This window comes from Marmota marmota, unplaced genomic scaffold (genome assembly GCF_001458135.2).
Source record: "Marmota marmota marmota unplaced genomic scaffold, marMar, whole genome shotgun sequence".
NCBI classification, from domain to species: domain Eukaryota; kingdom Metazoa; phylum Chordata; class Mammalia; order Rodentia; family Sciuridae; genus Marmota; species Marmota marmota.
In genome coordinates, this window is record NW_026000174.1 from 38,066,889 (window position 1) to 38,091,762 (window position 24,874).

General features: G+C 33.3%; 1 protein-coding gene across 1 annotated transcript in view; it reads left to right on the forward strand.

Annotated features, from left to right (window-relative positions):
• Ano3 (anoctamin 3) overlaps positions 1-24,874 on the forward strand; it is a 390,715-nt gene that overhangs the window by 277,930 nt on the left and 87,911 nt on the right. The window contains exons 8-13 of the mRNA XM_048788513.1: positions 8,222-8,266; positions 13,940-14,071; positions 16,199-16,305; positions 18,429-18,484; positions 20,633-20,754; positions 23,858-23,992. Of these exons, the coding sequence (XP_048644470.1) occupies positions 8,222-8,266; positions 13,940-14,071; positions 16,199-16,305; positions 18,429-18,484; positions 20,633-20,754; positions 23,858-23,992 (597 nt within the window). The remainder of the gene's footprint in view (positions 1-8,221; positions 8,267-13,939; positions 14,072-16,198; positions 16,306-18,428; positions 18,485-20,632; positions 20,755-23,857; positions 23,993-24,874) is intronic.

Here is a 24,874-nt window from a genome sequence, read left to right on the forward strand (position 1 = left end):
ATTTAGTGTTTCTTGGGCATTTTCCCCCCTATCTAATTTGTTTGCCTAATGTGGTAAGTTTTCTGGTTCTCTAGACCCCTTATATCATTTCAGGGTAGATTTACCTAGAGAGAGGATAAAATAATTATTTTCAAATTTCAACTTCTAGCAATCCCCAAGATCAATTTCACTTTCTATTTCAGATGGGTGAATATAATTCTTGTCATTTTTGTGGAAACTGGCAAGTGTAAATATATAGTATCCTTATATATAAATACAGAGTTCTTTCCTGTTAGAAGTTAACAAGAATCATTTTTCAGGTTAGTTCAACCAGATCGTTTCTTAGTTCTGTCCTCAGTAGATGGATATAGGGTAATGAGTGGACTGCAGTTTTCAGTGATTTTCAGTCTTTCCTTTAGTCAAGCATAGATTGAAAAGCCAACTGTTTTCCTACCTTGAATATCTGATGTTATATTCAGAATGTATCATGCTCTTCCATCATTTCTGAGAGGTAAATTCTACAGTGTCCTTACTGTATGAAAAGTGTAAGAGGTAAATTCTACAGTGTCCTTACTGTAAGAACATTTACACTGACATGAAGCTCAATGTGTTCCATCAGCTGCTAAGAAGGTATAAAAGGTTCAGAGTGAATGAGAATCCAAGCAAAAGAACCTTGATAAATCTAAGTGAACAGTAGGATTCCAATTCAAAAAATGGAAAAAAAATTCTTGGACTTCGAAACATTTAAAGAGGCCAACTCTGAAAGGAGTTCTAATGCCCTTAAGGTGTTTTGACAAACCTCTACATTATTGAGGTTAAGATATGAAACATCAATCCTAAACTTTTTAACTATATGAAACATTTCATTCTTTGAAAGACGCAACCTCAGTCAATGCCCAGAAATCAGAAACTCAGTAAGAATTGGCAACTACTGCAGGGTCTTGCCAACCATATTAGACTTTAAGACCTAAATTAGCTCATATTCATGACTGGATAGAGTTTAAGAGTTCTCTATGGAGATGGCATACAGTGGATAAAAAAATAATACTGCAAAAAATATCTTGACAAAATCATAAATTGAAAAACAAATAAAGATTGTCTTTTCAATTTCTCAACCTCTTGTACTGTTGATGGATAAGATTGCCAAGACAACCTGAAGTTTGCACAGTTTTCTTAAAATTGATACCTGAAAGAAGCAAAGCAGGGTTGAAGATAATGCCTGTCTATGATTAGATTGTTGGAAATCTATATAGGGACTGATTTTGATTCAGGTGATAAAACTGAAGTGAGAGTACACTTAAGCATGTGCTTATGTAAACTACATTTCTTGACATCCAGAATGTTCCTCTTTTGGTACTGCAACCTTCTAAAAATTTTTTGTAAATAGTTGGCTAGAGATGATAGCAATTTATATAGTATTCTGCTGATAATAGGGTTACTTTATTTACTCTTTGCTGTGATTTTTTTTCTTTGATCTGCATGTATTAATGTGACACAGAATCATACAGAATAAAAATAATGAGCTAACTTTTAACTTATTGAAGGATTTTGCAAGTAGTTACCTTCAAAATTAGCATAGATATGACAAGAATCTCCTTTCTTTATTCATACTTGGAATCAAACTTCTGAAACATCATTTGAAAATGTTTTCAGTGAGCATTAAAAGTTTTCATATCTCTGCTTCCTCTCTTCTGCACGTAATTTTCAAATGCATAAACATATTCACAGAAACTTAATTTATATTTTTGAAAATATAAACATTGCTATATTTAACATTAGAAAATGTAATTAAAGTAGAATGTACCTTTGAATTCAAAACAATTCATTTATAAAATAAATGGGTGTAAAGATTTCTTAAAATTGCAGGAAAATAGTAAATAATAAAATTTAAATTGAAGTATACATGATATTTAATTATTTATACAGTGTGACTTCAACCACAGAAAAAATGGATAGCAATATTATTAGAAATGTATTACAAATGATTGCTCTGATGGATAGAATTGTGTGTTCCTGCTACTTTATTTATACCTTACAAGATTATTTATTTTCCACAAGTTCTAATTTGATTAGATGTTAACGCATGACATAAAAGAATTATCACAGTCAAGATAATGACCTGCTTTCTGATATCTGGACAAAATTGCTAAGAACTTGTCCAAATTAATCCTAATTGCTTTCACTTGCCTTCATCCTGCCCCCATTTCTGCAATCAATGTTGCTTCTAAGAGTTGTAACTAAACTTACAATTGTACAAAAAGGAGAAAGTCCTGAGCAATTGTCACTGTCATACCATTTAAGTGGGTTTCAGTATGGAGGCTATGGTGGGTCCAGTGAATATGAAATTAAAACATCTGACCAAACACGGGCCACCAGACTCCTCTAGACTTTATACAAAACAGACATTTTCCAGGTGTCCTGAAGATTGGTTTCATTTGATGGATCTGAGTGGAGCCTCCATTACTAAGACACAGTTATATTTTCTATTCAACGTAAAAGGAAGTGATGCATATAATATAATATAGTCTGTTTTAGTGACTATAACAAACACCAAAGACTGGGTATTTTAAGCAAAATTGTTTTTCTCATAGTTCTGGAGACTGGAAATCCATGATCTGGGAGCCAGCATGGCTGGGAGCTAGTGAGGGCCCTCTTTTCCTTTATTTACTCACATTACATAAACAAACAAACAAACAAACAAACAAGCTAGATCTCTGGCCTCTTCTTTTAAGGGTACTAGTCCCATTCATGAGAACTGACTGACCCTTATGACCAAATTACCTCCAAAGTACCCACCTCCAAATATCACTAGGTATTAGGTTTTCAACATATAAGTTTTCAACAAACATTTAGTTTATTGCCACCAGTAACATATGCTTGCTTTATCAAAATATTTGACTTTCATTATTTAAAAGATAGTTTTTCTTTCTTCATTAGTAGTTTAAAATATGTTCATTCTGCTCTAGTTTATATGGGGAAAAGTCATACAGACCATGACAACACCATCTATAGTGTCCTACTTTTCATATAGCTTTTTTCCACCCCATTGGTACTTTGAGATGGGTTTTATTCATTTTTTAAAGATTGAAAGTCTAGGGGCTGGGATGTGGCTCTGAGGGAGAGCTCTCGACTTGCATGCGTAAGGCACTGGGTTCAATCCTCAGCACCACATAAAGATAAAAAAAATAAAGATACCGTGTCCACCTATAACTAAAAAATAAATTTAAAAAATAAAAAAGTTTTAAACAGATTGAAAGTCTATTAAATCACACCAGCCTTCTTACTATCATGTTCCTTACTCTAGTTATTTTGCACAAATTTCAAGGAACTTACTATTAAAATAATTGATATTCTCGTGTCATTTAAAAAAATTGATTCATTCAATACCTTTTTAATTTCTTTAGAAGTATATTAAAAACAATTATCTTGCCAGACTGCAAGTGACTTCACTTTATATTCTTCAGAGTTTAAGTCTCCAGGCTGTGTGCTACATTTTCCTTTCATCCAAAGGGAGATTGGAAAGAGAATGCTCTTCTCAGTTTAATGTTTCTTTTTAATGATATTTATTTTTTTCATTTCCTGGTAAAATTGTATTTGAAAGAAAAATTCATATACATCCAAGGGTCACAAAAAGAAAATTATTGAATTATGCAGTTACCATCTATTCTTATTGAAGATTGCCTGAAATTTATACTTTTCAGTTTTTTTAAAAAGTTTAGATTGCTGCATTAATTAAACTTTTGGAAAATAACATGGGAATTCCTGTGATATGACAATAAAAATATTAGAAAACATGCAGCATTTTTCAAAGCAAAGTAATACTACTTCCACAGAAACTTGAGAGAAAAATATCCTGTGACCAAATTTGTTGTTGAATTTTTAAGTGAACAAGTTAGTATATTTACTGTAGGAATATTTTTTAAGAAGTAGTTCTTCAGTCTTTAAAAAATGAATAAAATCTGTATTATGTCCGGGACAGGACTGGAGATTTTTATAAATATTTAATAAGCATCCAAATGATTCTGATGCTAATTATAAATAAATATGGTTTGGAGAAATTAATTTTAATATTCCTTATTTTAAAATAAATTTAAGAGAGATTTTTAAAATATATTCTTTTGTTAATTTCCATCTAATGATGACATTCTCAGAAAAAATATTTGAGACATATTGGAACACAGGGTGGTTTTAGAACATCTTTCTAGATCAGTTTAAATAATAGATATAGCATTAACTAACCCTTAGTAAAAAAAATTCTTATATTTATAAGGTATTCCTAAAATTTGGCCTGCACATAATAAGAGAATATGCTATTCATATATAAAATAAGACAGAGTGTTTTCAAGATGATCAATTTAATCACCAATTCCCAAAAGGGATCACTTTCAAGAACATATATTTAAAACTTGAAGTACAGTTGGCCGGCCTTACCCATGGTCCATTGATCTGGAATCAAGCAACCACCAATCAAAAAAATTGAAAAAAACATTGCATCTATACTGAACATATACTGAATTTGTGGGTCATTATTCTTTAAACAATACAGTGTAACATCTATCTACAAAGCATTTACACTCTATTAGGCATTCTAAATAATCTAGAAACGTTTTGAAGTATACTGCAGGATTTACACAGGTTAGTACTTTGCAAAATTACCTAAAACACTTGAGCATCTGTAGACTTTTGTATCTGGGGAAGACTCTGGAACCAATTTTATCTAAATTTTCTGAATAAATATATCTGTAACATTTTATTATAGCTAATTTTTCTAGCCATTTATTTCTTGTCTTTTCTTCCAAAATAGATATGGCCTATTATGTTTGAAATAATATTTCAAAAACAATCAATAAAATTTTAGGTGCAATAGTTCATATTTTCTAGTTTTTATCATATCATAAAGGATTTAGCCTATGTCTTCAATATTTTAGAAATGTCAAAGTCCACTTTTAGTGTTTTCCTTTTGATTCATAGGGTATCCTTTTACATTTTTACCTCTCTCTCACATTCAAATCGTCAACATATTTTAAGAAGTTTCAATGATCTCACAGCTTCTCAGATTGAGTTCCTAGGTGAAGTCAATTTCACATTTCTCCTCAAGTTCATCCTCCCACAAATATTTAAACATAGGAAATATGGAGTATTGTTTTAAAACATTAAGAACAATATTTTTGTGCAATAAGGATTAAATTTAGATCTTTTTATGCAAAGAAAGCCACTCAAGAATAAAACAAAAATATGCAGGTGCTTCCTATATAGAATGAATAGAAGCAGAGTCTCTGATGTTGTCAAGAAGTAGCAGGCACCCATCCATTGGCCTCCTCACTTGGCCCAGCAAACATCTCCACAAGTGGCCCCTGACAATGTGGAGCTGACTGGAAACAGTAATTTTGATAGTTATTTACTTTGACTTTTGAGTGGTAGGTATGTGGATAAATTCAGCCCTAATGCAAGATCTAAAATAGCAAGAATCTTAACAATGAAAACTTAAGGGGAAAATAAAGCTCTAATATGTGAACAGTTTGCAGTTAATAAATTACCAGATGGAGAATTAAAGGTAGAAAGGATTTGATACTGTAGGTTTATTTATGCAGGACAACAAAGGGGAATTGCAGGTTGTTGATGACTTCATGCATTAAAGATACACTACATATTATTGGGAAAATAGAACTAGAAACAACCCCTCAAACACAGAAAATTTTGCTACAATGATATACAGGAAAGAAAACAATGTTATTATAGAACAAACATTAAACCACTTCACAGCCTGCCACTAAGAGTTTGAAAGGGAAAATCACTTCCTGTTGCATAGCCAATCAGGTACAACTCTGCATACCTGTTGTCAAGATAAACATTAGAGAGTCCTAAAGTGAAAGGACTTGGCAATACCATTTTCAAACATAATTCATAGTAGATTCACTAGATAATTGGTGTGTTCCTTGGTTTATTAGTTTTATGGAGAAGAACAATTAAACTTATGTTTCTTTGTGACAAATGGTAATTCTGCACCTTGGAGTGAGAATCCTACCCTCCCACAAAAACTGGGAGATGGAGGTGCTGTCCCATGGATGTTCACATTTTAAACAGATGACTTCTAGGCCTGAAAGGAGGTATCTTGGGTCATCAAGCTCACGAAAGCCCAATGGAGTTTTCTGAAGGATTTATATAGATTTCAAAGGAAAGAGAAAGTACTTGTGGAGACAGATCTTCTCAAGTAAATGCACTAAGAAAAGGGAGGGAAGAAAAGTCCTTTACTTTTTTAACAGAGAATTAAGTATCTGAATTTTAATTTTCATTTGCTCTTAAAATCAGTCTAAAAGGTGTATGTATTCATCTGGTATATTTTTTCCAGTTATCCTTTATTTCTCCCAAAATGTTTTTAAAACAAAAAATTAAGAGAAATATTTCAGATTAACAGCAATCAATATAGATAATAGTGTTTACTCCAAATGCAACCCCTCCCAATTACTTTTCTACCACTCCCTCATTATATCCCCTACTGATAATTGCATCTAAAACATTTTCTCCTGTGAATCAAGTGCCTGTATTATTTTGATGGTGGAACATTTTAAAACCAATTTCCTTTATATATATTTTTTTAAAAATACTATATGTAGTGATTGTTTATTAAACATAAAATTATCTCAGGCACTGAATGAGTTAAATGCAACTATTGATTAAACTGGGGTTCATTCATTTATTCATCAGCCATCTGAGTGCTTACAATTTATTAAATAATGTGTGAAGTGTTCACCAGCCACACAAAGTCGAGTAAAATAGAGCTGTTGTACTAAGGATCACATACTTGACAATAGTGAACAGTTATTAACCTCAGATTAAATGGCTCAAGACAGTCTATGCAGAAGAGGTTCAGAAACAAGATGAACAGTACAATAGAGATTGAATAATGTCTGAATACAAACTTTTTTTCTATTTGAAAAAAAGGAGAAAGAAATTTAAAATGAGACTTCAGAATTGATAGAGGGAGCTTTGAAATCCTATGTTTGAATTTATTGTTGGAATATTTAAGGGACGCTTTTAAAATTCTTTTCTAATAGTTCAACCAGGAATTACAGTGAAATAAGGTATTTCAGAAAATTTTAAAAACAGCTAATAATGTTTAACTAAATATGTTATCCTGATTCAGCAATACTTTATGGAGGCTACCCCATGAAGGAGTTTACTGGTCCTCTAAGTGGCTTTTGGTGGTTAAAAAGAAAGCATTTTATAAGGCCCAGATTAGGACATTCTGACCTGCAGGTTCAGGATACAGAGAAGATCATTTAGAAGACAAAACAACCTCTGCCACCAGAATTTTTACTTTCTCTGATTCCAGATCTGCTGTATCCCTGCTTTTAACATGGACATTTCCCCATTCCTATCATCTGAAAGCTTAACATCAGATCTGAGACCCCCTCATCATCTGTGTCTTGTTCACTGACCATAACTTCTTTCACAATGAACCTCTATTTTCAGTATTTACTCTAAATCTGACCAAATTAGTTGCAGTTCCCTGAATCTTACAATGTCGTTCTTGCCCCCTTGTCCATCTTATGTGCTGCTACCTATGTCTGAAAATGCCACGTATAACACTACCCAGGTGTTTACTTTCACTGTGCTTCAAGGTAATACATCCTCTGGGAAGACTTCTCTGTCTCCTTTCTCTTCCACCTATTAAAAAGCAGTAGCGATCTCCTTCCTCAGTATTTCCATAGCACTTCCTGTTTTCCTACATTGTCACACTTAATTATAGCTGTCCCCTTATTGCATTAACTGTAAAGAAAACACCTTGAAGGCAGAGATCTTCTTTGTTCTTTAAATGTTTAATGATTATACCTTATCTTTACTTGGCACATCAGAAGTATATGTTACATATGATTAGATGGAAGGGTGGATAAATGGATGGTTGCACAGGTGGATGGATGGATCAATGACTTCATATAACTTATAAGCAAATAATCTGGTTTTAGTATGCATTGAATGGCAGAAGACAGACTTTTAAAAGAGAATTTAAAATAATATATCCAAAAAGGCACTATTGATTTTTAAATGGTTTTGTTATTAGAAACTTGGATTCTGAAATTAAAATGATATAAACTCATTTTTTTATATTACTGTATACTGAATTATTTCATGTTTCTGAAGTTCTGAAGCATATGGATCTTTGATATTTAAATACTTAATATTATTTAATGTTGTCATTCTCTGCTTTCACTTTTCTCATTTGACTTTTGTTGTTTTTCAGGAAAAAATGCTATTACACAGACCGGAGGAGTAAATCAAAGGGCAGGTTGGTGCATAATGCTTAAATTTGTTTATGAGCAACTGTCATTCAGGGAGAAAAGAAGAAAAAATGTTATTATCCATAACAGCAGTTGTGAATTTTAGGATGGATATTTTATTGATTTGTTCAAACATTTCAAAATTACTTATGCCAAATTGAACTGTGTTTAAAATCAGATAATCACTTTGCTACTATTTATCATTGCCATTGCTGGAATCCTCCCATGACATAATATTATGGAAGAATTTTAGTTGCAAGTTAACATCTTAAAAGATTTTAATTTTAAAAATAATTATAAAATCACTCTGGGCATGGTGGCTCTTGCCTGTAATCCCAGAGGCTTGGGAGGCTGAGACAGGAGGATTTCGAGTACAAAACCAGCTTCAGCCATAGGGCTAAACAACTCAGTGAGACCCTGTCTCTAAATAAAATACAAAATAGGGCTGGGGGGCTGGGAATGTGGCTCAGTGGTTGAGCACCCAGAGTTCAATTCTTGGTACCAAAAAAAAAAAAAAAAAAAAAAACCGTAAAATTAGGATCAATGAATAAATGATGACTCACTAGAGAAATAGAACAATCTACCTACCAAAGATTTGCAGGGACATTCAGTGAAATTATCTTACCAGAAGCACTAGAATCCAGAGTAATGCAGTGGTTTACTAAGGTCATAAAATATTTTTTGCATTATAAACCTAATTAAATTCTGCCACCTTAATTTACCTGTCTTATGCTAGTATTAAAAATGAGCTTCTTTTCAAGAAAAAGCTTCATCTAAAGCCTCAGCCATTCACCTGTTGTAGTAAAGGGTAACTGTGGAAAGGAATTAAACAAGCCACAATTCTAAAACACAAGAAATTCTTTAACCTGAGTCATCTTGGCACTATTTCACTGGAGGAAATGAGCTTCCTTTAATGAACACTTAAACAAAAGGCTTTATACACTTGGCTGTTTTCCTGCTCATTGCAGAAGATTCAATTTGCAAAGACAAAATACAAGAATGTGGTAAAATGAGTTCCATTGACAAATGTTGTAGGAGATAACAATTCAGAATATACAAAAGCTATAAAACCCACAGTATGAATAAGAGACCATTTTAGGAAAGGATTCAATAAATCTAGTTCCTTTCCCAAAGAAAATCACTTAATATAACTTCAAACTTTATAAACCTTTATAGGAGAATATTGACTCCTTTTAAGCATTGAATTTAGGTTTGATAGGATTTAATGACAAGAAAGTAAATCATGGAGAAGAAAATCTTGAAGTTAGAATAATTATCACAGAAATTAGTACAATGAATTATTAAATAATTAATGATGGTTCTAAACCAAGTCATATATTTCTGCCAGGTTAGTGCTCTGAGTTACAATGAACCCTTGTTAATTCTTCTGTAGATATTGGTCCTGGTCTATGTAGCAAATTTCCAAAGTCATATTTACATAATAAAGTCAAAGTCACTGAAAACTTACAATACATAAATTTATAACTGCATGTTTCCTTTTCTCTGCTATGTATATGCCTGTCCAATGTTGGATGGTTGATAAAGTCTCTTTATTTTGGTCCCCTTTAGTCAGCTACCATGGAATTAGTGAGACTTTGTGACTACACAGTTACTGGGTTTTCTGTTGAACAGGCGTTTTTCTTTCAAAGACTTGCAGAAAAATAAATCCTCTTATTAAAATCTCCAAAAAGTCTATATAAAGCTATCACTTTCATTTTTAAATTTGTGTCTAGAATATATTCTAAATATATGTATATTAAATACTAAAGAAACACCATATTTGTATAAGAAATATTTCTTTTTCTGTTTTCAAGCAAACCAGAAAAACAACTGTATCATCTATTTCAAAATGTTTATCGTCTTTCAATATTTTCTGTTTACTCCATAAAATTAAAATTTGGTTTTCAAATTTTCCAAGTGATTATCAGAACCTTAACTATAATCTGTCCCTTTACATTTTGCTTATTACTAATAGTTTCCTTTGTTTTTTGGTTTCATGAATGCAAATAGGGAGGAACAGGGAATAAATAAATAAATAAATAAATGAACTCTTTATGAAAGAGTTTATAAAACATTTATATTATATATATTTATATTTATATATTATGTAACATTTTAAATAGAAAAATATCATGTTATTTTTTCTGAGCTTATATGTGCAATTAAGGAATTGACTGGTTCCTATTTTTCTAAAATGATCTTTGAAGAAGAAAATTTAAGAACAGTGTGTGTGTACATGTGTGTCTTCATTATTGATATAAGATCATAAAACTCAATCTATAGACATATTGCAAAGTGAGAAATTAAAATCAAATATGCCCAGTTAGTTTTACTTGTGCTTTTTCTTTCTTGAAGTGAAAGATGTTTTGTTCATTGTTTAATTTTGAACAGCAAACACTAGGGGATAAATAAACAGGCAATTATCCAGCTTTTGAAGATCATCATTTTTTCAGGGAAGGTTGAAAGGAAGTAACCATAGTTTTATTATTGCTGCAATTTACTTTTTATTTACAAAGCATTTCCACATTCGAATATAAAAGCAACTTCAAAATGACCTGCAAGGGAGTCAGAACAAAGAGTAGCCAGTTTTGCAGATCTAGGAAAATAAATGACTGGCTCTCCACCCCATCCACACTGCCTTCCTCAGCTCTCTGCTGCTTTGGCAGAGTTTGTGATTTGACTAAATTGTTTTGACCCTTTAATCCAGATTTATATTCAATTTCCATAGAATTCTCAGCTTTTCCCTGATTTTAGTAAAGGACTTTGAAGCTCTATTAGAAGTCATCTTCACATTATACCATGAAATCTTGCATTTGCAAGTCCAAATGTATTAGATAATATTGGAGTACAGTGTGGCAGTTGCAACAATAGAAATAGTAGTGGCAATATTCTTTTCACTATTATTAGCATAATATTTATTGGATGCAAACAATGAGCTATGCCTGGTGGCATCAGACATTGTCCCTTTAATCTCAAAATATTCTTTTGTTTAAAGGATGAACAAGATCCTTGTATCCTAGTATTCAAATTCAGGTCTGAATTCATTTACCATCACATCAGGAAATATGTGTGAAAAGCCTAAACTGATAATATTGTTTGTTTTCTATTAGCAGAATAAGTGAAAATTTGAACACTTGTTTACTTGGTTTATTTTAAAAATTTTTAAAAATTCACCTTTGTTTCTACTTTGTCATTTCATCTGAAACAGAAGGTTCTTGGGTGCTATGACACAACAATAGTTTCCAAGTACAGTTGGAGTATTTCCTTTTCTCTGATTCTCCTGGCCATTTTTCTAAAATAGGGCAGATGGAATTACTTCTTCTCCTTAGAGCTAAGGAACCTGAATCTCAGACTGGAAATGTGTAGTCCAATTTCAAAGACTGGAAAATTCAGCACTAGAACATTCATTTTACATTCCTATTCCACTGGTTTTATTCAGATTTTTTGTTGATTCTTTTTAGTTATACATGACAACAAGATTCATTTTGCTTTGATTATAAAATCATAGAATATAATTTTTTTCTAATTCCATCTTCAGGACTTCCACATTTTCCTTTCTCTCTATCCCTGTTCCCTCCTTTCTACCTTACTGATCTTTCTGCTATTCACAAAAAAATTGTTTTTTTTTTTAAATTAGTGCTTTGTGGACGTACATTGCCTTTTCTTTTTTTCAATTTGTTCTTTTTAGATATACATAACAGTATACTGTATTTTGAAATGTTATACATAAGTGGAGTGCTGTACTTAAAAAGCTGGATCAATCATTTTATAATCTACTTAATATATTCTACATGTCTATGTTCTGACCTCTGGGATATGGGGATAAATTAACTTGGATGCTTTCTTTGTAATGAGAAGCAGCACCACCTCCTATATGGATTGATTATTTCTTTATTATTATTATTGTTGTTCATTTTATTATTATTTTTTATTTATTTTAGATTAGAAAGAGATGCTGTGATCCCTCCAAAACCAAAAATAACCAGCAGCTATTTGATAATATAACTTGGCAGAGGAAATATCAAGATTTTTACATCCAGAACTCTGTAGCAGGATTTGATTCTTATTTCAATTTTTGCATGACAATTTTTCCATAATAGAATTGAATGAAATAAGTCTTAAGATACATATTGACTGCCTGCCCACTGCTGTCCTAAATTTTTTTGAAGGTCAAACAAAGTCAGCTATACAAATATTGAAATATGTTGTACTTGTCTGGGAACATATTTTGTCCTAATTCTTCCACTTGCTGTTGCAGAAGATGCCAAAAATCGCCCAGAAGAACCTCATAGTTTGTAAATATTACATGTTTTTTTTTTTTTTTTAGTGAACATAGCAAACATAGCTGCTATACTAGTAACTTAGAATGCAATTTTTCAGAATCAACTCTGGAATCAATCTCTCTCTCTCTTCTCTGTAAAACAAATATGATTCTAATCAATATAAATATAGCACACAGGTTGATTGTCTTTTAGAGTTGGGGCCAAAGTGTCCTGATGTTAGAATTCCTGAAACAGTATTTAATGTAGAACATGCCTGGTGTCTATACTCAATTCATATGAAAATAGATAGAACCATGAATATTCCCTAGGAGCTACCTAGAAATGCAGAACCTCAGGCCCCATACCTTACTGAGTCAATATCTGCATTCTTTTTCTTCTCCTTCTCCTTCTTCCTTTTATTAATTTTTTTTTCATTTTGATATCATGGTAGTGGGGATTGGAACCCAGAAGCATTTAATCACTGAGACACATCCTCAGCCCTTTTTCATTTAGAAACAGGGTTTCGAGGAGCTGCTTAGGGCCTCACTAAGTTGTGAAGCTAGCTTTGAACTCAAAATCCTCCTACGTCGATATCCTGAGCTGCTGGGAATACAAGTGTGAGCTACCATGCCTAGCCAATATATGCATTTTACTAAAATATTTGGGTCCTTCATATGACCACTAAAATCTTAAAATGATTGCAAAGGCTCTGTACCCCAGTCTTCCTTGTTGTTAGTGATCAGGTTTAATTAAAGCACCAAATAGCAACTTTCCAACAAAGTCAATATTATTTTGACTTTATGAGTGAGGAAACTGAGGCAAGAAGTAGTTTAACAACTTACACAAATTCACACAGCTAATGCAATGCAGAGCTCTGTTTTAACCCAGTTTTATGGGACTTCAAAGTTGTTTCCATTTCTACTGCAGTCATAGCCCCCAGTACTAATAAAGAAGTGTGTCAAAGTCATTTATTTATTTATTTATTTATTTATTCTTCACTTTGAACACGCATATTGCTGTTTCTTTTTTTAATGAATTAGGAAGTAGTCTATAATTAGATTGGATAGATGATAACATACAGTTTTAATAAATATATCATGATACTTTTTTTATACTCTTGTCTACCATCATATTTATAGTGATTCTGAAATATTTTCCACAAGGTTTTTGTTCATGAGGATACATAATTGCTCTGAAAGAATGTAAAGAAAAACAGGACTTGGCTTGTTTTGCAATTTATTTCTTCTGTGTTGAAAAGAAGTGTGTGTGTGTGTGTGTGTGTGTGTGTGTGTGTGTGTGTACGTGCATGCGCCTGTCTTTTTAGAATTCATGCTTTAGTACTTGAGGAAATTATCATGGAAGGTTGGCATGGCTATGGAATACCACCTAACCTGGTTCTATGATGTAACTTTCTTTCAGGTTGCAAAATTATTTTAAAAGAATAAAAAAGTGGATGTCCCAAAATCCAATGGTTCTTGACAAGTCAGCTTTTCCAGACCTTGAGGAGTCAGACTGCTACACTGGCCCCTTTAGCAGAGCACGGATTCACCAGTGAGTTCCCGTCTCTTCTGCCACCTGTTTTTGTGTCTTTCATTATCTGTGATTTGTTTATAGAATAAAAATTCCTGTGACCATTGTTATTGTTAACCAAACGGGGTCAGCTAAAAAAAAAAAAAAATCTGCTCTTTCTTTGCAAACCCAAGAAACCAGACTGATCTTTGAAAAGCATCCATCAGATCACAGAGTGGCCTTACTTAATCTCCCATGCCCATGGCCTCCCATTGTACTTGTAATAAAATTCAAATGTCTTTCTTATCATCTGCCTGTGGATGCAGATGCTGCAGTTCCTTCCCAACACTCTGACTTCAACTCTGCATTTTCCACATTTACTTAATCCAGTCATGAAAGCCTTGGTTCAATGAATCAGCTACTGGTGTATCATCCCAAACCAGAGCTTTTATTCTTGATGTTCTCATTGCCTGACATGCTCTGCCCCCAGACCTCTGCATGGCATTTTCCCTCTTATTATTCTGCTCCCACTCAACATTACCACCTCAGAAGACCTTCTCTGAACACTCTGCCTCTGGGCCCCTATTCTCTATGCCATTCTCCTGTTTCATCTTTCTTCATGTACCTTACATGTAATTTTGTTATTTATATGTTAGTTTTTATAATCTGTTTTATTCCTCCATAATGTAAATCCAGGAAAATAGAAATTTACCTGCTTAAGAAATATTTCTTCCAAAAATGCTTCCTCAGTCTATAAGTGAGAAAATCATCAGAATGGAGGATATCTCTTCTGCTACCTGTAATTAACAAGATCCTGAATTTGGTGCATCCCAATACAGATAAAACATAGAAACTGTAAAGAACTCATAATCTAATAAAATAGACAAATATACATATTAAGTGTAAATCAATATTAAAAAAGACACAAATTAAATATACATTAAGAGGAAAGGCTCTTGGAAACCTTTTCAAAGGAAACAGCCCTTTACAACTGATTAAAAAACAAGGGAGTAAGGAGGGGAGAAGAAGAACAAATGTTGAAGACAGAGCAAAATCCAGAGGAAAAGAAGCAGACAATTTTACAGTGATGATAAACTGAACAATTTAACAGATGATGAGATACAAGAAGCCAGAACTGTAAGAAATAAGACTTGAGTTTTAGGTTATAATACAAGCATGGAGATCCATGGAGGGAAATGAGAAATTTAATTATGCTCATATTGGAAAGCTCCTGACAGGCTAAAAGTAGAGGAGTACTCTAAGGATCAGAGTCATGCTTTCTTTAAAGTATATAAAAGGAAGGGGGAAAGTTGATTGTCTAGTTATGAGGACATTCTTCTCATAATGCCACCCAGAATAAGTGGGGTAGTGCCAAAGCTGGAGAGGTAGTTCAGTTAGAAAAGTTACTTTCTGTGGCAATTATTTGAATGTTGAGGGTGAAGACAAAGCAAGGATTATAGCAGATGTAATATTCAAAGTGCTTGACGAAATGGTAGTTCATCATTCACAGAGATAAAGCAACTGGAGAGGGGAAGTGTCAGAAGTTGAGTAAGACCCATTACACTCTGTTTTTTATTTTTATTTTTTTGAGATTCCCAGATTATGATAAAGTAGATGTTGAACAGATCTTTCCTCTTTCATAGGATCCTGTTTTGCACTTTACATCATAGACATTTGCATGGTCACCTTGCTTCTCTTCCAAAAAGGGACAATACAAGGAATGAAACAGAAAAAAAAGATTATGTATGGATCTTTGCAAAGTCTTGAAGATAAGATAGCTAGATCGTAAAATGTGGCAGGGGGACCATTTCCATTTTTAATGCATCTATTTGGAATTAAATTTCTTAAGGTAGTACAAAATTTATGTGAGCAAGTAGACAATCAATTTTCTTCTTATTCCATGCTAAAAGAGAAATATTGTGTACCCAGACTTCCTCATAAACTTTAAAAAATACTTAAATAAACATTTTATAATTCTCTGTATTCCTATGTGTGTTTTTTTTCCTCTGTCAATTTATTTTTTTAAGAGAATGACTTCTCTTCTGACTTACTATATTTCATATGATTAGCTTTAATGGAGAAAACAGATGGGTGATTACTTAGGAACTAACTGTGGCTGGATTCTGTGTTCTTCTCTGAATATTAAAACCAATTTCCTCATCTTAACAGCTTCATCATAAACAATAAGGACACCTTCTTCAGCAATGCTACACGAAGCCGGATAGTCTATCACATGTTGGAGCGTACCAGATATGAAAGTGGAATATCAAAAGTGGGTAAGAACATTATTTGCAATCATAGAGAAAGTAGATTTTAATTATAACCAGAACTATTGTTTATTTTTTCAAAAATTGAAACTTTGCCATTATTTGTTAAATGTGAGTGTATAGCACATTGAACACAAATTCTATAAAATTTCTATTTTGCAGATTTTCAAATAAATTTTTTTGAGAACATTTGGCTAAATGTATCAAAATGTGGAAATACTTTAGAAGAGAAATTTTATTTCTTGAAAAGTAACCCAAAGAAAATAATTAGACTTTTGAATAAAAATGTATGTAGAAAGTGGTTCATCATGAATAGAAGATGACTAAAACAGTCTTAAAATTTCCACACTAAGGAATCACCAGTAAGTTAGACTTCATCCACTTAATCAATATATTAAAAAATTATAAGGATTATTCTCCCTTATCACAAAATTACCAAGCATCTAGTACACACTAATATTATAAAATGTGTATGAAAGAGACTCTGCTCATAGAAATTAGTTTTCTATTTATTGACCTTGAAAGATATGTGCAATGTATTAAGTGATTTTTTAAAAAGGAGATTACCAAACTGTAAGTCTAATGTAATTCTATTTCCTAAATACACATACATAGAAAGAACGGAGGGCTTAGAAAAATAAAGAAACTCATAGAGATTATCTCTGAAAGACAGACTATCAAATCATTTTAACTATCTACATTTCTGCTTTGTTTTAATATTTAGCAGTTTGCTATAACCTGTATAATATAAAAGAAAATTGAGAGCATCTCCCCCAGAAAAAAATAAATAAATAGAATTACAGATTTTGCATAGAGCAGAGGGGAAAAAAAAAGAAACAAACAAGCTGGCCTTTTACTTGTAGGCTGAAACCTAACATTGAAGAGATCAAATATTAGTCAAATGTCCTAAAATTCTTGAAATTAAAAATTGGCAGTCTTTGAAATGTGTACCAGCTCTATTGATTTACATTAAAATGGAGTTCCACATAAGAAATGTGAATTGTGTTCCTGGTTTGCCAACGTTTTAAAGAGGAATGTTCAGATTCTGCTTCTCTTCTGATTAGCATTATTTTTTATGATGGAGCAGCCAAAATAATAACCTTAGACACCAAAACCATATGAAAAACAATAAAAATCAGTCAGAAATGTTCCAAAGAAATAAAAATAAGAGAAATCCAGAATATGAAATGAGAAAGTGACTACATATTACTGCTATGTGCTTATGTCAATTTTAAGAATAAATATGACATTTTAAATGACTAAAATGTAGAAAATATAGTACACACAGGAGAATTTAAAATTTAAAAATTTCCTAATTACTCTTTTCACTGTCACAAATTTGAACTATATGAAAATTACAAGAATGCATTGTTCAGAATTTGTCATTCTGTTAAAAATTACCATTATGAATATTTCCTCAAGTCCTTCAGTACTGTTTGAAAACTTTAAAGAGCTATACAATATTCTATAATAAGGCTTTATCAAGTCATAATTACTTACTGAATACCTAATATAGTTGTAAAATGATCAAGGATTCCTTCATTTTGTATGTACAATTCTTTCTAATTCTTAATTAATATAAACAATATTGCAACAAAAATTGCTGTCTAGAAAGATTTCCCAGTGTCTGTTCCCACCAGGACTTCTATGTGAGTGTCTACTACATTGCACCCTCAGGGAGACAGGAAGATTTTGAGTGTCTTATGTTGTTATTTAGGTCACATTGGCTTAGAGTTAAACAAGGACAGACCTCTCAATAAAATAACTTTTGAGATTGCTTTAGAAGTGTAAAATTCCTTTGTTTTTGATCAAGCTTTGTTATTTGAAGGGGAAAAATGTTGTTCCTGGCTCAAATGATCCCAAATAACTGGGTACCAAAGCTCCTCAAATGTTATGAGATGACAAGGTGAAGCCATGTGTTGGCCTCTTGTATATTTACATTTACTAAAGGACACAACTAAGCTTAGTGTTGCTCTCTCACAATTATATTGTACCCACAGATGTATGGGCTATGGAAGTCATTAGGGTTATTTTACATTTTCAATTAATTCCTTGTCCCACATGCAGTATATGCTCCAGAGGGAAGTCTCTATGAAAATGACTCAAGTATTATTTTTTTTTATTTTTTCCAGGTATCCGCAAACTTATAAACAATGGCTCATATATAGCAGCATTTCCCCCCCATGAGGTAATTTTGAAAGATAATTTCTATTATAAAAAAAAGAAAGAAAGAAAGAAAAGTTTTCCTGCTTATTGCTTCATTCCATTGCTCTCCATTTGAGTTTGGCTGCTCACCCCAGCAGAGTTCAGTCACTGTGAACCTGGGCCTTCTGAGATCCCACTATGATCTTGGGGCTATATGCTGGCTCCTCTGCTCCAAATGTTCTTCTGTAGTTACCTCCTTTGAGGAAACCCAGACTTACAGAGGACACTCATGCCAGATATGCTGACCATTGACTTCTGTAGTAGCACAGAGCCCCATGCTTGATCTAACTTGATATCTACACGACCCCACACAGGACAGGTTCCTAGTGCATGCTTACTTCTTGAGGATATCTGAAATCTAAAACAAGCCTACACCACAAACCTCCAGTCCATTATCTACTTGTTCCTGAACATATTATTATACCCCTCATCTTTTTTTTGGGGGGGTTGGGTTAAAATATTTTATTTATTTATTTTTAAATTGGCCATTATAATAATATGTAACAATGCCCCTCTTCCCTTCCCTCCTTTCTCACACTAATCAACTTGTTCTACTTTATAGATCTTATTATTATTATTATTATTATTATTATTATTATATTCTAATGATATAATGCTAATGCCTGCTTCAAGCTATAGTGGGCACATGTGACTATAGGGTTGGTATGTGACATGGTATTTAAATTTTCTGAGCACCGTTTCTTTACTTCTAAAAAGGGAATAATAATATTAAATACCCCTTCAATTTTATTGTCAGCAAAATGGGATAATATAGATATAGGGCTGGGTGCATGAAACACACAAACATATTATTGGCTATTGTCATTCCTATCTTACTATATAAGGAGGTATTTCATAATTAATATAAAGCATCTGAGGTTGGTTTCTTGGGTTCAAAACTGTGAAAACTGTGTATATATATATATATATATATATATATATATATATATATATATATATATTTACCCTTTTTATATATTTATATTGGAAGGATTCTGGCTAACACACTGTCAAACCATAACAGTATGATTAATTGAGGTTATGGAACAAACTTAAACCAATGATGTAATTGTATGCTAAAGTTTAATGTCTAAAGCTCAGGAATCTATGCTCTGATCACTAAGGCTGGGAAATTCATGGATTTTAGAAGAATTATCAGTAGTTATTGAAAGACAGTTGAGATTTTGGTTCAGTGTCCTTTTCCTACCCAATCTGAGGGCAGTCTATACATTTTCACAAGCAAATCAACTTTTTCCAGCAGATGCTCCATATGGAGAACCTAGATCTTTACTTCCATCTCTTTGGCCTCCGATATTTTGGCTTTAAATGCCTAGGCTTCCTGAGAGAAGACAACTCTGGCTGTACTTCAGTTTCACTTCCACTCTTCCCTAGTTAATAGTCTATTTTGTTAAAGGTGAAATCCTTATTACAATTTGGGGGCTCTTGCCAGCCACAATTCAAAGTATCCTCTATCTGGATAGGAACTAATAACTCCGGTTGGGAATATTTGATCATATGCAAACTACCTGACAGATTTTTGAGAGAAGATTTAAGGAATTTTTTTAATATTTTAATTTTTGGAATATCTTATCCAAAATAAGATTTGAATATTCTACAGTTTAAAAATATGATTAAGGCCTCATTCTTTTCAAGTGAGCACTTATTTGATTCCTTAGTATCTGTAAATGGAAGAAAACTTTTCTTGAAATGGATCACTTCTCAAATCAGGATAATACCCTGTGAACTGGAGTAACCTTTTCTGGCACTAGGGCACTTCTTAAAGTGGAATAATACTCTTAATTTCTGAACTAAATATTACAACAATTTCTCTCATTGATGGATATTGTATTTATTAAAAGAACTTGGGTTCCAACAGTAAAACCTGAATTCTATTTACTTAAGCAAAATAGATCAAAATTGTTTTTAAAAATGTAGTAACTGAAGTAATTGAAGAAATTGTATTTAAGTAACTAGGAGATTATTTCCAGTGAAAGAGTCATCTACCACATCATTCCACTGACAAACTTATTTCTAATCTCATAAACTTTCAATAAGTTGCTAAATAAATAGCTCTTATTTCAAATGTCACCAAGAGAATGGACACCAATTTGTATTATTTTATCTGTTTCAGGGAGCTTATAAGAGTAGCCTACCCATCAAAACCCATGGACCTCAGAATAGAAGACATCTGTTATATGAGCGCTGGGCACGCTGGGGAATGTGGTACAAGCACCAGCCTCTGGACTTAATCAGGTTCTGCATATGAACTGACAATGGAAAGCAAACTGTACCTTTCCATTGCCATTTTCTTAGAATTGCTTCTTGTACCTACCGTGTCACCTGTTATCATTGAGGATGCAATCTAGAAAAAGAAACCCCTCTATGATTTTCAGTGGCAGGAAGTAAATTCAGGGACATGGTTACATGGGATGGGAGAGTTGAGAAATCAAGCAGGGCTTTTAAGTCAAGAAGGGATTAGGAAGAGTAGAAAATTACTAACATCCTCACGGATGAGGAAGAAGTGCATTAATAGAGCTCAATACCTGGGCACAGCCACAGCACACAGCCCTGAGAACACCAAGAAGAAGAAAAGATCCTGGGTTATCTCCTTTTTGTACCTTCAAGTCTTCTAGTACCTCCTGGCCCAGATAAACCAGAAATTACTGGCACGGAGCCTGGGTAATTCACCACATTATAAAAACTCAAAACAAAAAGAAGCAAAAAAAAAAATGGATCTGAGAGTAGAAAGGAAAATCGATGCATATCTAGTGGCCCCTCAGTGCTCACAGGGGGCTGGTTCCAGGACTCCTCTTCAGATGCCATAAACCATGGGTGCTCAAATCCCGTATATAAATTTGTGTAGCATTTGCATATAACCTATAAGGTCCTCCTGTATACTCAGTCATCTCTGGGTTGTTTCAAACACCCAGGACCATGTAAATGTCATATAAATTGTAGTTCCTTGTTTAGGGAATAATGGAAAGAAAATAGTCTGTATGTATTCAATGCAGACACAACTATATAGGCGAAGTTACATCTTCAACTTTGGTTGATTGAATTCTTGAAAGTAGAACCAAAGTATATGGAGGTTCCGCTATATTTATCTTTCAACAAAAATGTATCGTTTATTCTATTCCAGGAAGTATGTTCTAGTGGCTTACTGTTATCAACTTGAATTAGATGCCCTCAACTTGCTATATTCATTATTTATCTAATTTATTTTGGTACACAATGATTTATTCTTAACTTTTTGAAGTCATGATCTATATACTAAGAATAACGTAAGTCCCAGGCTAGCTATAAATATTTAGAAAATTAAAGAAACATTAGCATTCATATTAAGTTATACATGTTGATATTTTGAGTTATTTGTAAAATACAAATATCAAGAATAAGGAAACTGATAAAAACACTGAAAGGGATACTTAAAGAATGAGTTTCATGAAAAAAAAAATCTATATATAGAATGTTAATGGCGATGAGGCTCTCAGGGACTGGTAAATGCTTGAAGCTGTTATCAAATTTAAGTCTAAAGGACCAAAAGAAGGAAGCATCTGGAAGAACCTGTCAGAATCTCCAACCATAGGAGGTGGGTTGATGGTAAAAGCTATGACTTCAGTAAGGAAACAGCTTCATCCAAACCCTGGCTCTACCCACTGAGAAACACCAGCATAGGGAACATGTGGCTTCATTGCAAAACTTGTGAATATCTCTTCAGTTTCAATCCAGTTCAGTTTCAACTGTACCAGAACTTTACCATGGCAAAAGAAATGAACAAACTATAACTGGTGTTTTCTAGGTGAAATAAATAAAAGAGAAAAAATTGGGTCAATGATGCTTAATGAAAGAAGAGTTCAATCTGTACATAGTGAAATATATACAAAACTTAATTGGTACATTTCAGAGAATAAAGTAGAAAGAATAGTTCTCAGAAAGAGAAGCCTTGTGAAGGAAAAATGACAAGTGATTTTGTTTTTCCAAGCAAGAATGTCTGCCTGGTACAGTATTCCCAAGTCAACTGTGAAATACAATCTTTAGAATTATAGCCAAGTGTGGTAGTTTGCACGCCTGGAGTCCTAGGGACTCAGGAGGTGAAGGCAGGAGGATAGTAAGTTCAAAGTCAGACTCATTAACTTAGCTAGACCCCATCTCAAAATTAAAAAGGAGGTTGGGGAACGGACCTGAGAGTATAGCTCTGTGGTAAAGCACACCTGCATTCAATCCCCAGTGCCAAATCAAACAAACAACAAAATCTAAAGCTAGAACAACCTGTGTGTTAAGTAACAAGTAACAATCTTTAGAGGATGGGGAACCTAACAGTAGGAGAGAAGTTAGAAAATTCTTACTGTTTGTACCAGAACTTTATCAACTGTATGACAGTGAATGTTGCAAGTAGAAAAGTTGGAGAAATAACAGCTGAGTAGGTATTGCAATCTCCTTGTTCATTTGCTGTTCTCATAGAAGCTATGCTCATCAGCTGAAGACAATAAAATGCACTCATTCTCTTAGCTTCTTTCTGTCTTTTTATGATGGCTACTAGTGAAGCAAACACAGGCTTACAGTAGCCTAGAGTCTCATAGAGAGGAAGGAAACTCAAGATTGGCAGGTAGTTGCCTTAAGGTGTTATATTCTTAGGACACTGAAGCATGAATGAAGGTCTGTAGAAACAAGAGCAGGGACCTCTAAATAAAGATTAGAGCGGGAGTTCAGGGAAGGCTTCCTGGAAGAAGCAATATTAAGTGAAGGACCAGTGCAGGTTGACAGGGAAGAAGTTGATAGTTGTTTAAGTGTTCCACAAATGGGGAACAACATCAATCAAGGGCATTGCTGTGTTCTTTGGAAACTGCGGAGTTGAGTTTTTGGGGGGAGGAGATGACATAATGATGTAGATCATGTTCAGCATAAGGATACTGACTGAGGATGCCGATTGACATGGAAATCTAGCCTGTCAGCATCCACTGAGAGGAGAGATTTTTCTAATTTGCCCAAAATGCAATATGATTTAGCCTAGATCTGTGATGTGGAGACTTAACGGGATGCTCCTGGGAGAACAAAGAAAGAAGAATTGGAATATAGAAAGTCCTAATAGCATATTAAGAAATTTCACACAGAAATAGATACACTTGACAAAATCGCCACTATCATTGCCCTATAGTGTTTAAAAGTAAATGACATCACCATTATAAAATTAAGTAAGGAACAGGATTGTTGGATACCTCAGATAGAACTGAAGGGGAATTGAGCTGCTAGCCTCAAGTTTCCGTCTAATTCTTCTGACTAGTTGTGTGTGACATCAGTATTTGTAAGGTCATTTAGGACACCTTAACTCAAGCTAATGATGTGCTTTCTCGTGCAGGCTGTACTTCGGTGAGAAGATTGGGCTGTACTTTGCTTGGCTGGGGTGGTACACTGGCATGCTGATTCCTGCAGCAGTGGTTGGCTTGTGTGTGTTCTTCTATGGATTGGTTACAATGAATGAAAGTCAAGTAAGGTAAGCTGTAAAGAGATTTATAAAAGGTGTTGGCCTGTCTTCTGAGTGGACAAAAACTTAAGGATAATGGCTGAGCAGAAAAAAAACAGTAATAATACTACAATTTTATTATTTATTTGCTGTGTGTGTGTATGTGTATGTGTGTGTGTGTGTGTGTATATATATATATATATATATATATATTATATATATATTTTTTTTTTTTTTTTCTTGTTTGTTTCAATTGAGTATTTGTTTTCTCAGTACTGGGGAATAAGCCCAGAGCCTTTCAACTGCAAGCCAAGGATAATCAACCACTGAGCTACACATCCCCAGCTATTTTTATTTGTTATTTGAGTCAGGCTTAAAGTTAATTTGCCAGGCTGGCCTCAGCTTATAATCCTCTTGCCTCAGTCTCCTAAGCAGTTGGTATTAACCATCATATGCCACCATGCCAGTTTTTTTTTTTTTAAATAGGAGAAAAGCATGATTAAAAGATCATTTTGATGTTTTAAGTAAATTTCTCCTAGATAAGTTCCAAGACTGCTAATCTTGATGCCAGATTTCACTTTCAAGTATATCCCACATACCATTCTAAAAATAGTAGCAAAACAGGATTTGACAGAAGTGAAACATAACATCAGAAAGGTGATTCTTTTGTTCAATCCGTGGTGACTCAAGATTTAGAAATAGGAATACATTATTCCTAGAAATACTAAATTATTACTCACCAGAGACAGGAGTCACCTTAGGATTAAAGAATCCTCTTGGCAGTGTGTTCAGTTTAATATATTTCACAAGGATATTATCAAATTCAACTTTATATTAAAACATAAAGAAGCTCTCCCCTCTCTTTTAAAGTTCAACACTTTGTTCTTCTGTTCGGTGCGTATTTCAACCATA